The 14,191-nt window shown below is 41.6% G+C and overlaps 1 protein-coding gene across 1 annotated transcript in view; it reads left to right on the plus strand.

Moving 5' to 3' along the window:
• CACNA1E (calcium voltage-gated channel subunit alpha1 E) overlaps positions 1 to 14,191 on the plus strand; it is a 548,688-nt gene that overhangs the window by 420,356 nt on the left and 114,141 nt on the right. The window contains exons 9-14 of the mRNA XM_007937646.2: positions 5,814 to 5,867; positions 6,489 to 6,578; positions 7,569 to 7,778; positions 8,805 to 8,917; positions 10,686 to 10,798; positions 11,126 to 11,257. Of these exons, the coding sequence (XP_007935837.1) occupies positions 5,814 to 5,867; positions 6,489 to 6,578; positions 7,569 to 7,778; positions 8,805 to 8,917; positions 10,686 to 10,798; positions 11,126 to 11,257 (712 nt within the window). The remainder of the gene's footprint in view (positions 1 to 5,813; positions 5,868 to 6,488; positions 6,579 to 7,568; positions 7,779 to 8,804; positions 8,918 to 10,685; positions 10,799 to 11,125; positions 11,258 to 14,191) is intronic.

Here is a 14,191-nt window from a genome sequence, read left to right on the forward strand (position 1 = left end):
AACACATCTTGATTGCATGTTCGGTCAATTTCAGACTGCAGAAGTTGATAAAAATCTTCAATTTCCTCATCTTTTGCTTTGGTGGTTGGTGCATAAAATTTGAATAATAGTCATATTAACTAATCTTCCTTGTGGATGTAGGGATATTGTCCTATCACTGACAGCATTGTACTTCAGGACAGATCTTGAAACATCCTTTGTGATGATGAATGCCATACCATTCTTCTTCAATTTGTCATTCTTGGCATATTAGATCATATGGTTGTCTGATTCAAAATGGCCAAAACCAGTCCATTTCAGCTCACTAATGCCTAGGATATCAATCTTCATGAGTTCCATTTCATTTTTGACAACTTCCAATTTTCCTAAATTTGTACTTCATATGTTCCATGTTCTGATTATTAATGGATGTTTGCAGCTGTTTCTCCTCAATTTGAGTCATGCCACGTCAGCACATGGAGGTCCTGAAAGACTTACTGTATCCATATCATTAAGGTTGGTTCTACTCTAATGAGGCAGCTCTTTCCCAGTCCTATTTCGAATGCCTTCCAACCCAAGGGGCTAGTCTTCCTGCACTGTGTCAGACAATGTTTCCAAGCTATTCATAAAGTTGCCCAGTAATGTATCACACAGTGTTTCTCTGCTATTCATGAGCTTTTCCCTGGCAAGTTTTTGAGAAGTGGATGGCCTCCTCCTTCTTCCTAGTCTGTCTTAGTCGATAAGCGGCATTGAAACTTGTGTACCATATGCAACTCTCCTGGCATCTGAAACACCAGTGGCACAGCCTCAAGCCTCACAAGACAATGTACAAGCCTCACAGGATGACAACTGACAGACAAGTTTGTCTCCCTTAGCTGTCGGAAACCTCTGCAACCTCCTTTTACCTAATTCCTACTTGAACCCTCCTACTCTGTGGTCCCTGGCCACTCCTGGTCCCTCCCTTTCCTGGCTCTAGGGGTCTAGCCTTGCCTCCTGCCCCTGCATATCCTGCCACTCCTGAGGTCCCCGGGGCCACTCTTGGTCCCTCCCTTTCCTGGCTATAGAACTTGGGGCCCAACCTTGCCTCCCGTCCTTTTTAACCTGGATGTCCTGCTCGTGTACTTTGGTTTCTTGTTTTGTTTTATGAAAATATCTATATTTTTCATTTTTCATATATTTTATTTCTCTCTCTCTCTCTCTCTCTCTCTTCTCTCTTGAATTATGCTTAGGGTGCAAATTTACAAAGCAACCTTGTTTTACATTCAGCAGTCCACACACATCTGATTTCATGGCCCCGATAACCATCCCCAACCATAAAAAACTCTCCTCCCCTCTCCTCCCTGTGACCACCCCCCTCCCTCTACCCTTCTTATCTATGCATTCCTGTCTGTCCAGCTTTCCCTCTATGTGAATGCTGCCCCTCTGGTGTCTCATGGTTGATTGCTTTAAGAGGTACATCTCCCTAGAGTAGGTGGGTACATTAGCATGGGTTAGATGTTCTGTATGTAGGTATTTTGGCTATTGGGCTGAGAGCCAATCCATATAAGTGAGTCCATTTCTAGGCCCAAAGGTTAACCTGGGACCATAGTCTCAGGGGTCTTTGGCAACACATAGGCTAAAATCAGAACAACATAGAAATTAGCATGGCCCCTGTGCAAGGAATGTCTCATATACTTTGGACATATTATCAGAAGGACCAATCCCTGGAAAAGTATGTCATGCTGAGTAAAGTAGAGGGTGACCAAAAAGAGGAAGACCCTCAATGAGATGGATTGACATAGTGGCAGCAGCAGTGGACTCACACATAGTAAGGATGGCACAAGACTGGGCACTGTTTTACTCTCTTGTACATAGGGTCACTATTAATTGGAACTGACTCAATAGCACCTAACCACAGCAACAAGCATACGAAAATCTGAATTTTTAATAAAAATTAAATTGAGAGATAGTGTGTTTTACAACATTTTTACTATTGGGTTTGAGGAACCTATAGGTGACAGATGTAAGGAGACAGTAGCAGGATACAAGACTAGAGAGATAATAGGGGATTGGACAGCAAGCAGATCAGGTAGATCCTGAAGACTATTTACTCTGAATTTACTCTGCATTTACTCTGAATGAGATAAGAACTATTGGAGGATGTTGAGCAGAGGAGTAACATGTTCTTATTTAAGTTTTGAAAGAACCACTTGGATGCTGCATTGAGAACAGATTGTAGAAGTGACAAGATGTAGCAAGACCCAAAGCAGGATGACCAGTTGTGAAGCCATTGCGGTAATCCAAGCAAAAGATGGAAGTTAGAGCCAATTTTGTTCTAAGCCCTGAACTCTCTGTCATCTGTTCCTTACTCTGTGGCTAAACATCAGGAATAGAATTGCCCAGCTGTGAGGACAGGTCCAAACCTGTCATGATTTCATTAACCTGAAGCCACCAAATTCTTGCTTAATGGTGGCTTAGCTCCTTATGCAGAACATTGATCACCCCATAATTGTCTGAAAAAAATGCACTTGGTTTCTTTATTATTTTAAAGGTTGGGTTGCCTGGGTGTTATATATCTTCATTTTACTCCTGAGCAAAGAGTAATTTTTTTTTTTTTTGTAATGGAATAATGTACGTGGCAGTTAGCATCTTTTCTCTGTTCCTTATAGAAAGCCCAACACTACTAGGGAATAGAGTGTGACTGTCTGAGCTTTGTTCTTCTATGGGAATTTTAGAATAACACAAGACATCAATACAAGAAGGTCTCTCTAAGCTAGAGTCAACTTTCGATTATCTAAAGCAGTAAGAGAGGGCATGTGTGATTGAAAGCATCATTTCCAGAGCCAGATAAAAGACCACCTCCTGTTTGGGACTGTATTAGTTTCCTAGGGCTGCTATGACAAATTACCACAAACTGGGTGACTTAACAGAAATTTATCTATCACAGGTCTGGTAGCTAGAAATATAAAATCAAGGTATCAGCAGGGCCATGCTCTCTCTGCAGCCTCTAGGAGAGAATCTATTCCATGTCTTTCTCTTCACATCTCGTGTTGCCATCTTTGGGGTTCTTGGCTGGTAGATGTATCACTCTGGTTGTTGCCTCTGTAGTCACATGACATTCTTCCTATGTGTCTCTGTCCCTGTATCTCTTCTACTTTTCTTGTAAAGATACCAGTCATATTGGATTAAGGGCTCACTCTGCTGCAGTAAGGGGTCCCTAAGTGGCACAAATAGTTAAGCACTCAGCTTACAACCAAAAGAATGGTGTAATCTCCTCGACAGCAATTTGTGTGTGTGTGTTTGCTTCTACTTCAGTAGAAATCCCTCAGTGGTACACGTGGTTAATGCATACAGCTGCTGACCAAAAGGTTAGAAGCTCAACTCTACCCAGAAGTACTTTGGAAGAAATTCCTGGTGGTCTTCTTCTAAAAAACCAGCCAGTGAGTCAGGATCAACTCAGTGGCAACTGAGTCTACTCCAGTACAACCTCATCTTAACTAATTACATCTATAATGATTTTATTTCCAAATGAGGCAATATTCTGAGGTTCTGGGAAGAAAGTGAATTTGGGGACACTAGTGAGTGCCATTCAGGTACTTTTGGCATTTCCTTGTCTCTTTCCAGAAGCATGAGCAATGTTCACTGACTGCCCTTCCATTTTGCCCTTCTCCTTCATGGCTGTTATGTGGAGATGAATGTGAATCTTCTCTGCCTTATCCCAGAATGGTAACTCAGCCTCACCGTGAGGAGGGTGAGCAGATTTGCCTCCAGGCCAAGCAGACAGCTTGAAGTTCCCAACTGTCTTTGGCTTCCTCAGCCAAGGAGCCATCTGACAGACCACCAAGTGAACTGGCAGCAGAATCCGAAAAAGCCATCCCATTGCACGACCCCACATGGGTCAGGCAGCACAATCGGCTGTTCTTGTGACTCTGCTTTTCAAATACATGCACAATCCCAAGGCTTTACTTCCTTCCAGTTGGCAAAACCAGCTTTCTCCTCCTTCTAAGAAAAAAGACGCACAGCAACGTCAACTTGTGCTTCCTGGCCTTCCCTTTACAAGTGGAGTGTGAGTGAATCAGAGACATATGGGTTACATTTCCCTGGAAAGACACTGAAGTTCCAAAGCAAACTTGGCAAAAGGCATTGGAGGGGGAGGGGGCACTTTCAGCACATCCAGAGCCTTTGAGCGTTTCCCAGAGAGAGTCAGCAGCACCATTCAACCCGTGTCTGCCACAGGGTGCTCAGACCTGCCCACCCCAAGCCCAGATACTGTGCTTAGCAAAAGTGACTCTCTGACTAAGGTAATTAATGTTGCTATGAGGTATTATAACAAGTACCTAATTTTAAAATGATGCCCTCCAAACAACATGTGTTGTAAAATGACTTTAAAACCCCCTATGTCTGCATAAAGAAGCACCCCACCAATAACAGTAACCTGTTAAGAGTTTCGCCAGAGGCTGTACTTAAAAAAGAAAGCTAAACATTTATGACTTTGTATAATGGCCATCCTGCCTAGTAGCATCCAAGCCGCAAAATGTGCCCCTCCCTGAGAAATATATTAATATACTTTCAGTTTTATATGCAAGTAAAATTATGGTAATAACTTTACCCTCTCCTACTTGTCCTTTTACTTGTTATAAGTGCTTAAATTAAACCATTGTTTAATAGGCAAGCTTTTCTTCAGCAGCTAGGTAGGATCTTAGGGAACAATTGCTTAGGCCTCCGACTCCAATGCCTGTGGTCCAAGAAGGGTGAGGGGAATCAACACCCATGCACATCACTCCTGGTAGGGGACTCAGGATCCCACCAGACTTGGAGCTGTTTTGTTGATACATTTGGAAGGATGCTAGTGAGGCTTGTTCCAACCAGTTTTAGTACAAAATATTATCCCTATGGAGTTCCTGGGTGGTGCAAATGGTTAATGCCCTTGGCCATGAACTGAAATGTTGGCAGTTGGGGTCCATCCATTGGTACCTTGGGAGAAAAAAAGGCCTGGCAATTGGCTTTCGAAAGATCACAGCCTGGAAAAAGCTATGGAGCACAGTTCTCCTCTCATACACATGGGTTACACCATGAGTCAGAATCATCTAGAATGGCAACTGGTTTTTTTTGTTTAGTTTAGTAGTTTCCCTGTGATGATGACATATCTGGGGAGTGCAGACTGCTGCTGGGGAGACTGAGAGGAGAGAACTCCAAGGGCAGATCCATGATAGGGCTGGCTCTGCCTTGCCAGCTCTAGCTCTGCTTAACTATGGCCAGAATGAGGTGGTGGGGACAGGAGGAAGTAAGCCCACAAGCCTGCTTCTCTCTTTGAGGGTCTTTAGGCATCTTTCCGCTGCCCCTCCTCAAAGAAGTAGACAGGATAGAACTCAAAGCGTGGTGTCATATTCTGGATTTGGGGAGAGATGTTATGGCCAAGGGACCATAGACAGGAGTTACCAGGGGAGCCTCCATGTCTGCAAAAAAGATCAAAGGTTTAGGAAAGACAGGAATCTGAGTAGAAGAAAAATGAAGTTTATTTTGTTCATAATCGACTTAGGTGATTTTGGTTAAAATACTCACCTCGTCCTCTCTCTCATGGGTGTCCTCCTGAGCAAGTATATCCCACAAGGAGTTGAGTTTTCCTGGTCATCTCCAGGATCCCTCACTGAAGACTCCCCTTTCTATTCCTGTGTGCACTGCATTGGCCCCTCTGTGGCCCACAATTTCTTTCTGATGCTGATCCCGGTGACAGACTCTGAACCCTCTGTTCCTTCCCTGTTGCCCTGGAGCTAGAGCTTTCCCTGAGGAGTTTTCATTTTGCAAAATAATTTGGCATTTACAGATAATTTACTGAACCATTTCTTTCCATCTAGAGGAAGTCATGCTTGCTGAAGAAAACAAAAATGCCGGAACATCAGCCTTAGAAGGTAAGGCAGTGCTCCGCCACCTCACCCCATTTGCATTTGCCCCCTCTTGTGCACTGGCAATCTCTCTTGATCAAAAGAGGAGAAAAAATAAAAGATTGGTGCTCTGGGATTTGAAATGAAAGTCTCTGTCATAAAATCCCTCATGCTTTAAAATGAAGGGAATTGAGTCACAGAGTTAAATGCATTTTAAAGTGATGAAAATGGGATCCAAGTGTTGCTTTGTTCCGGGGCATGTGATTGATACTGTGCAATGGAAAGGCTAGGGTACAACCAATGGTATATAAAGGGATCTCTTTTCAAAATTTGTGGGGATCATCTTGGGACCATTTTATCACCAGGAAGTGACATTGGTTACAAAGAGCCAGAACAAATAGAGAGCACTTGATTACCTACTGCATTTCTGTGAGCTCTGGCAAAGATTTGACACTGTTTGTATTCCAGAAGGTGCTACCCACATTTCTGCAGACACTCTTCGATTTCTATAACCCTAGGTCAGGTATTAGAGTCAGATGCTTTTGTACCACGTCTTGCACCTCTTTCCTACAGTCTGCAAAGTCTTAACTGGAGTGACCTGGTTGTATTTGTGGCCTATTATCGGCCTTCTTCCTTTGTTGGTAATAGTGCTTCGAAGGGCAACAATCAAGAGGAGCCGGACGGAGGCCATGACCCGAGACTCCAGTGATGAACACTGCGTTGACATCTCATCTGTGGGTAAGTGGAACCGGTTAGACCTTCTTCTCATCTCTGAATCTCCCATAAAAAGATTTTGCCTATGGGGCAGCACTTCTCCTAGCTATAAGGGAGAAGAGAATATGAAGAAACCAGGATGGGGGGATGTAACCAGGGAAGGGCACGGGGATCTAATCTAAATGTCAATGATTTATAGAAAAATCTGGCCTAGAGAATGCTGTTTACATGCAACATGGGGTACAGGGCTCGGAATCCAATCCAGGGTCTTTAGTTGTGGCAAACATGTACATTTGGAGATGATCCCATCTCTCCTAGATGTGCTGATAAGAACCCACGTCGGGATATTATTCAAAGGATCCAAGGATCTATTGCTTCTAGGCCAGTGACTCAGATTTAAGGAGTTAAAGTCATTTGCTTAACCATAGTAGCACCTACCTACTTCCATCATGTGATGTTAAATTAGTTCCTATTGACAGCCCTTTAACATGACAGGTGTTCAGTCTCAGATTCTCTTAGAGATTCTGGCTGATGACAGAATTGTCCTCCCCAGAAAAAAAGGAGAAGGTCTCACTTAGCCTTAAAAGCAGAAGAGATTTACAGAGCTCATTGCTGCTTTATGCTGCCAATAGTAGAAATATCACAAACGTGGCAGAATGATTCCAGTGCCTAAAGCATATTTAAAAGGAAAGGCCAGGGAGAAGCTCAATCTGTTACAAATATGATCCTATTAGGATTTAAGACACTGGGTGTTTGCCCAGTGTCTTGCTGGGGGATCTGTCAATTTCCTAAAACTAGAAGTGCCCAGAGAGGGGGAAAGAAAAAGGATCTCTGTCTATAGAAATTACTTATCCCACAGCTTGGGGATTCCCAGGGCCTCCAATGTGGGATCACCTCACCCCAGGACAAAGCTGTCCCCCCAGCCTTGAATGGTACCTAGATGACTACCTGGCTTTGGAGGTGATCCCAGGACATTCTGTAGCCTTACTATTTCTCTTATTTCTCTCCCCTCAGGCACACCTCTTGCCCGAGCCAGTATCAAAAGTGCAAAGGTAGACGGGGCCTCCTATTTCCGGCACAAGGAAAGGCTCCTGCGCATCTCCATTCGCCACATGGTTAAATCTCAAGTGTTCTACTGGATTGTGCTGAGCCTTGTGGCCCTCAACACTGCCTGTGTGGCCATCGTCCATCACAACCAGCCACAGTGGCTCACTCACCTCCTCTGTAAGTGAATAGGGATGGCTGGCCTTCACTTGACCCGCTTGGTTGGGGTATGAATGTGAGAGAACAAGGAGTCATGCTAGCCTGACAGTGGTTCTGTCTCATCATGAGAGAAATTATGAGGGAGATCAGAGTAGTCCTCAAGACCATGGTGTCATATAACTATCTCCCGCTTTCATTCACCATTGAATTAGATAAGCAGATCTTTCCAGATAAGTCAACAAGATGATTATGTTGTTGTGTGCCTTTGAGCCTTTGATTCTGACTCACAGTTACTGTACAGGACAGACAGAGTAGAACTGCCCCCACAGGGTTTCCTAGGCTGAAATCTTTATGGGAGCAGATCACCAGGTGTTTTTTGGCAGGTGCGTTCAAACCTCTGACCTTTCAGTTAGCAGCTGAACTTAGTGTTGGGTAATATAGGGCTTTCACTTATAATAAAATCTGCAAAAGCTGGAAGCAGTGTAATGCCGAAACCTGTCAAAGAAAGAAAATTTGAGTATTTTCCATTAAAACAAGTAATAGAAAAGTGGTAGGATAGCACATTGTCAAAGGTGGAAAACTTAGGAAACCTGGAAATACAAAACAGACCTGTCAACTTCTGGCTCTCACTGTGAAACTAGGTTTCACTACTTCCTTAAGGAGCCGCAGTGGTATAGGGAATTCTGTTCACTGAAGTACTGGTAAGAAAGTTCTTGAAAGAGGCTACCTCTGCTAAGACTGGCAATCCTAATAGGACCCATCTCTTTCATGAAAGCTTTTCTTTCTCCCCAGAAGGCCATCTACCATTTAAATACCAGTTACAAACCCACCTGTTGACAGAGAGCAAAGCTGATCTATCTGGGTGTTTCTGGAACTCTTGCGGGGTCAGAGACTATTCACACTCACACTGATCTGATGAATGTCCTCACATGTATGTGGGTTCTGCCCCTGTTGTGGAGGACTACTCTGTGGTCAGTTGCGTTAAGCTGGGATGTGAATGAGCCATACCATCTATGAAACAAATAACTCTGCTTTTAATGTTTTCAGACTATGCAGAATTTTTGTTTCTGGGGCTCTTCCTCTTGGAGATGTCCCTGAAGATGTACGGCATGGGGCCTCGCCTTTATTTTCACTCTTCATTCAACTGCTTTGATTTTGGGGTAAGTACATGAAAACCTACCTGTCTTTCTGCTTCGTATTGATATGCCAAAGTGTTAGATAAGCAGCTGGCTCCATTACTCAGCATGAGGCATTGAAATCAGAATTTGGAAAAGGGAAATAGATAAGATTAGCCAAAGTAAGTTCAAGAGTGACTAAATCTTAGTCACAGAGGGTTGTTTTTTTTCTCTTTACAGCTCTTTTTTTTTTTTTTAATGTATTGAAGTACAACATATATGCTATAGAATGCACACTTAAGTATGTAGCTCAATGAATTTTTAGTTACACCCGTAGTCAGAGTTTTGAACCACTTAACTGTCTTGGGGGTAGTCTAGGGGAGAAGGAAAAATGACTTGATTCCAGAAGGAAAATAAATAAAAAAGAGATGTTATGTTTTGTTTCTTTACTTTTTTTCTCTAGTTCATTTTAAAATTGGGAAAATTATATACCTATACTCTCATGCAAGTGTACTCGCACACACACACACACACACACACATTTATATTAGCTAGCTCCCACATAGAATATTTCACACAGCTTTCCACTTTCTAAATCATATCAATATATTAATTTGTATATTGCTCACAGTTTGAATTCTACACACTATATTTTTTATTTATTTATTTATTTTTAATTAGGATTTGGGTGAAGATTTACAGAGTAAATTCACTTTTCATACAGCAGTTCACATATACTTTGTCTCATGTCATTGACCAAAATTTACAATGCAGCAGCTCCCCTCCCACTTCCTCCCTATAGTTACCTCCTCCCAGTGTCCATCCCTTCATACTCTTCTGCACCCTGAGCTATCTCCCTGTGCATAAGCAGCCCTTCCTTCTCCCATGATTGTTCTCTCCAGGGCATCTACACACTATATTATGTTATCAGGAGTTGACCTTCCTATTTGCACATGAGTAAGTAGAGGCCAGCATGTGTAAGTCCACATAGCTAGCTGGCAGCAGAACTCGATCACAGAACTGTGAGTTCATGAAACACTTCTCTTTCTGCCAAACCCACTTCTTTTTCTGCCACATATTCAGTTTAGTGCTAAAGATTTTGAGCATTTCTCAGTGTACATTTTAACTTGGTTCTGGGTCTAGACAATTTTCAGGCATAACAGCCCAGGAAAGACCATTTTAACCTTAGCTTCCATGTATAAATTGAGAAGGAAGGTTGGGCAATCTACTTCTGTAGCTCTCAGACCCTCTGTCAACGTGTATTGTCACATTGGGGTATGTGGGACCTGAGGGACTGAAAGATTTTTAATATACAGGTGACTGAAGCATTTTTGTTAGCACTAAATTCTAGGACAATGAGAGAATATGGACCCACTCTCGGAGATTTTTGTATTAGAATGCAGCCCATATTAATTCAAATTGGATTCCTAGTTTTGGGGAGCACTCCTTCTTCATCTGTTTATTCCAGGTAGTATATCATGAGAACAGACATGACTGTCTCATTTGTGCAGAAGAGGGGATGAGCTGTTGTAGGTTCCACCAAGGACAGGACAGGAGTCAGAAAACCGATCTGCAGTATGAAAGAGTAAAATTAGGAAGGAGAGTGGAGAGCAGTGGGGAGAGAGGAGACAGAGTCTCCTTCTTTGGCAGCCTTCACAAATAGTAGCCCTGTTGGGAGTAGGGCTGGGTTGGCAGGGGGAGCTTTAATGCCATCATAGCCCAGTAAGGGCTATTATTTTGTGTTGGATACCAGCACGCTTGTCTCTTCTCTTTTGCTTCCTTCTCTCACTGTGTCTGGATTTGACTTCTTCAGGTCACTGTGGGAAGTATTTTTGAAGTGGTCTGGGCAATCTTCAGACCTGGTACATCTTTTGGAATCAGTGTGTTACGAGCTCTTCGGCTTCTAAGAATATTTAAAATAACCAAGTAAGTGATGAGAATTGGACACCTTCCACTCACCTTTGAGAGTAGAAATTCCTCATTGCTTTGTTATGTATTTTTTTCCATTCCCTAGGACTCCCTTCCCTATCCCACCTCTAGCCCATTCTTTAGCTCTTCCTCTCCTCCTAAGATAAAAAAAATATCTATAATGCCGGATCCTATGCCACATTTCTAAGAGGCGCACATACTTCCACTTCCTACAAGTGTACACATGCAACTTATTTTATAGACCACCAGGCAGATGCCCAACTGGGCCTGAAATAATGGGGTACTCAGTGTTCACAGCTATAACATTGTCTGGGTTTTCAATAGGTATTGGGCATCCCTACGGAATTTGGTGGTCTCCTTGATGAGTTCCATGAAGTCTATCATCAGTTTGCTCTTCCTGCTTTTCCTCTTCATCGTTGTCTTTGCTCTCCTGGGAATGCAGCTGTTTGGAGGCAGGTAAGCACAAAAGCTCTAGTAGCATAGTACCTAAGGCACTTGGCTGCTAACTAGTAGGCTGGGGGTTCAAACCCACAAGCCACTCCTTGGAAGAAAGATGGGGCAATCTACTTCTGTAGTGATACTGCCTCAGAAACCCAAGAAGGGTTTGACCTGACTCGCTATGAGTCAGGTGCAACTCAACAGCACATAACAACAACAACCAGAAGCACAGAAGAGCTTCCCATTTGAGGAAGCTGACAAATGCTGTGGTTCAGAACTTGGTCTTGACCCTGTGAGATCCAGGGTCATTAGCTTGATTGCCATGTTACCATTTTGTGTGCTCTTACCTGTAGTCCCAATCCACCACTGTGTCCATCTATGGAACAAATGCCTCTACTTTTAATCCTTTCAGACTGCACGAGGTTCTTGTTCCTGGGACTTGTCCTTTTAGAGTTGTCCTGAAATGTATAGCAGGAGACCTTATTACTGGTACCCTCCATCCATAGTAATCACTAATATAATCTTCATAAGGTATATGAAGGGGGAGAAATGTTGAGTAGAGGGGTATATGGAGAAAGGAGAAATGAAGTGATTAAAACAGTAGTCTGGGAAGGAAAAACTTGGTTATGATATCTTTATTCCATTCTTTTTTCTGAATTTCTTTTTCAGGTTTTTTTTTTTTGGGGGGGGTGTATATGATATGGGGAGGGTAGCTAAAACTAGTGAGTTTTATGATAAACCATTAAATAGTTTGTGGTCTACACCAAGGAAATATCTTTGAAACTCAGAATACACAAAATATATAACCACAAAGCAAACTGCTAACAAGCTTCTCTGTGCACTCATTCATATGACAGAGCTGCAAGCAACAATTGAACAGGTGTAACCAAGGTTTTTTTTTTTTTTTTAATAATTTGTCCTGTTTTAGGTGAAAGTTTACACAGCAAATTAGGTTCCCATTTAACAGTTCTTATAAAAATTGTTCCATGACATTCATGATAATTTTTGCAATGTGTCAGTGTTCTCATTATTTCCATTCTGTTTGTTCTGTTTTCATTGATCTAGCTTCCCTGCCACTCCTTGCCTTCTCCTTTTTTCTTTGGAGTAAATGCTGATTGTTTGATCTCATAGAGTTGATTGTTTAAGGGAGCACTTCTACTCATGAGTGATACTGTTTATTTTGTAAGCCAATCAGTTATTTGGCTAGAAGATGACGTCTGGGAGTGGCTTTGTTCCAAGTTAAAAGAATATCTTAGAGTGACAGTTTGAAGGTTCCACTAGTCTTTATCAGTCCAGTGAGTCTGATCTGTATTAGGAGTTAGAAATTTTTTCTACATTTTCCCATTTTGTCTAGGACCTTCTATTGTGTCCCTCAGTGGGACACAATAGTGTTAATAGTGTTAGCCAGGCACCATGTAGTTCTTCTTGACTCAGGCTAGAAGATGCCTTAGTCCTGTAGAGTACTTTATTCTTTGAGTGTTTGGTCTCCTTTACTCTCTTTTTCTCAAGATGAGAAAAGACCAATAGTTATATCTCAGATGACCACTGACGAGTTTTAAGACCCTAGATGCTACTCACCCAACTAGGATGTAGAACATTATCTTTATGAACTATGTTATGGCAATTGACTGAGTTGTCTCATGAGACTATGGATCCAAGACTTTTAACTCAGTAAACTAATCCCACAGGATGTTTGGGTATGTCTAGGAAGTGTCCATAATGTGAGGTATAATGTGACCCCATGTGATTTATTATATATATAAATATATATATTTATACAAATGTGTGTGTGTGTGTGTGTATGACTACAAATATACATACATGTACATGTACTCACATATGCCTTCCTATAGACATATACCATACATATCTAGCTGTGTAACTACATACATATTTTTTGGTTTTTCCTACTGTGGTTGCAAAATTGTATATGTTCTAGCATTTACCAAAATTTTTCTTTATTCTTGCATCCTTCTTAGTGTGGTTCATTTACCTTGGTCAGATTATGCTGACTTCTCCCATATTGGATATTGCCTTTCACGTCACCAAAAATAACTATTTAGAAAGTGATTCCCCTTTCTTGTCCCTCCCATTTCTGGTAACCATCAAAGAATGTTTCTTTCTGTTTATATACCTATTCTTGACTTTTTATAAAAGTGAGACCATACAGTATTCGTTCTTTTGTGGTTGACTTACTTCACTCAACATATGTTCTCTAGATTCATCTATGTTATAATATGATTTGCAGACTCACCATTACTTTTTATCATTGCATAGTATTCATTGTATATATGTACCACAACTTGTTTACCCATTCATCTGTTGATGGTCACTTAAGTTGTTTCCATCTTTTTGCTATTGTGAATAATGGTGCAATGAAATCAGGTGTGCATATGTCTATTTGTGTCACTGCTCTTGTAGCTCTAGGATATATACCTAGGAGTGGGATTGCTGGATCATAAGATATTTCTATGTGTAGCTTTTCTAGGAAGCACTATACCATTTTTTTGTAGTGGTTGTACCATTTTGTAATCCCACCAGCAGTGTAGAAGAGTTCTAATCTCCCTGTAACCTCACCAGCATTTGTTGCTTTTTTATTATTTTGCCAGAGATTTTTTTCCCAGTGTATAGGTTCCATTTTCACTCTTTTGATAAGTATAAGAACTTAATATTTAGGATGTTCCAGTTATATGATTTATCTTCTGTTGTTCATGTAGTTTTACTTGTGTTTGATACTCTATTTATGCCTAAAATTAGAATCCCTAGTTTTGTCCCTGAGTTATCTTCTAGGAACTTTATAGTTTTAGCTTTAACATTTAGGTCTTTTATCCATTTTGAGTTCATTTTGTGTATGGTGTGAGGTATGGATCCTGTTTCATTATTCTGCAAATGGATATACAGTTTTCTTAGCATGACTTGTTAAAGATACTGTTTTTTCCCCATTGGATGGTG

Source organism: Orycteropus afer, unplaced genomic scaffold (genome assembly GCF_000298275.1).
Source record: "Orycteropus afer afer isolate SDZICR_OR568_19922 unplaced genomic scaffold, OryAfe1.0 scaffold00043, whole genome shotgun sequence".
Taxonomy (NCBI): domain Eukaryota; kingdom Metazoa; phylum Chordata; class Mammalia; order Tubulidentata; family Orycteropodidae; genus Orycteropus; species Orycteropus afer.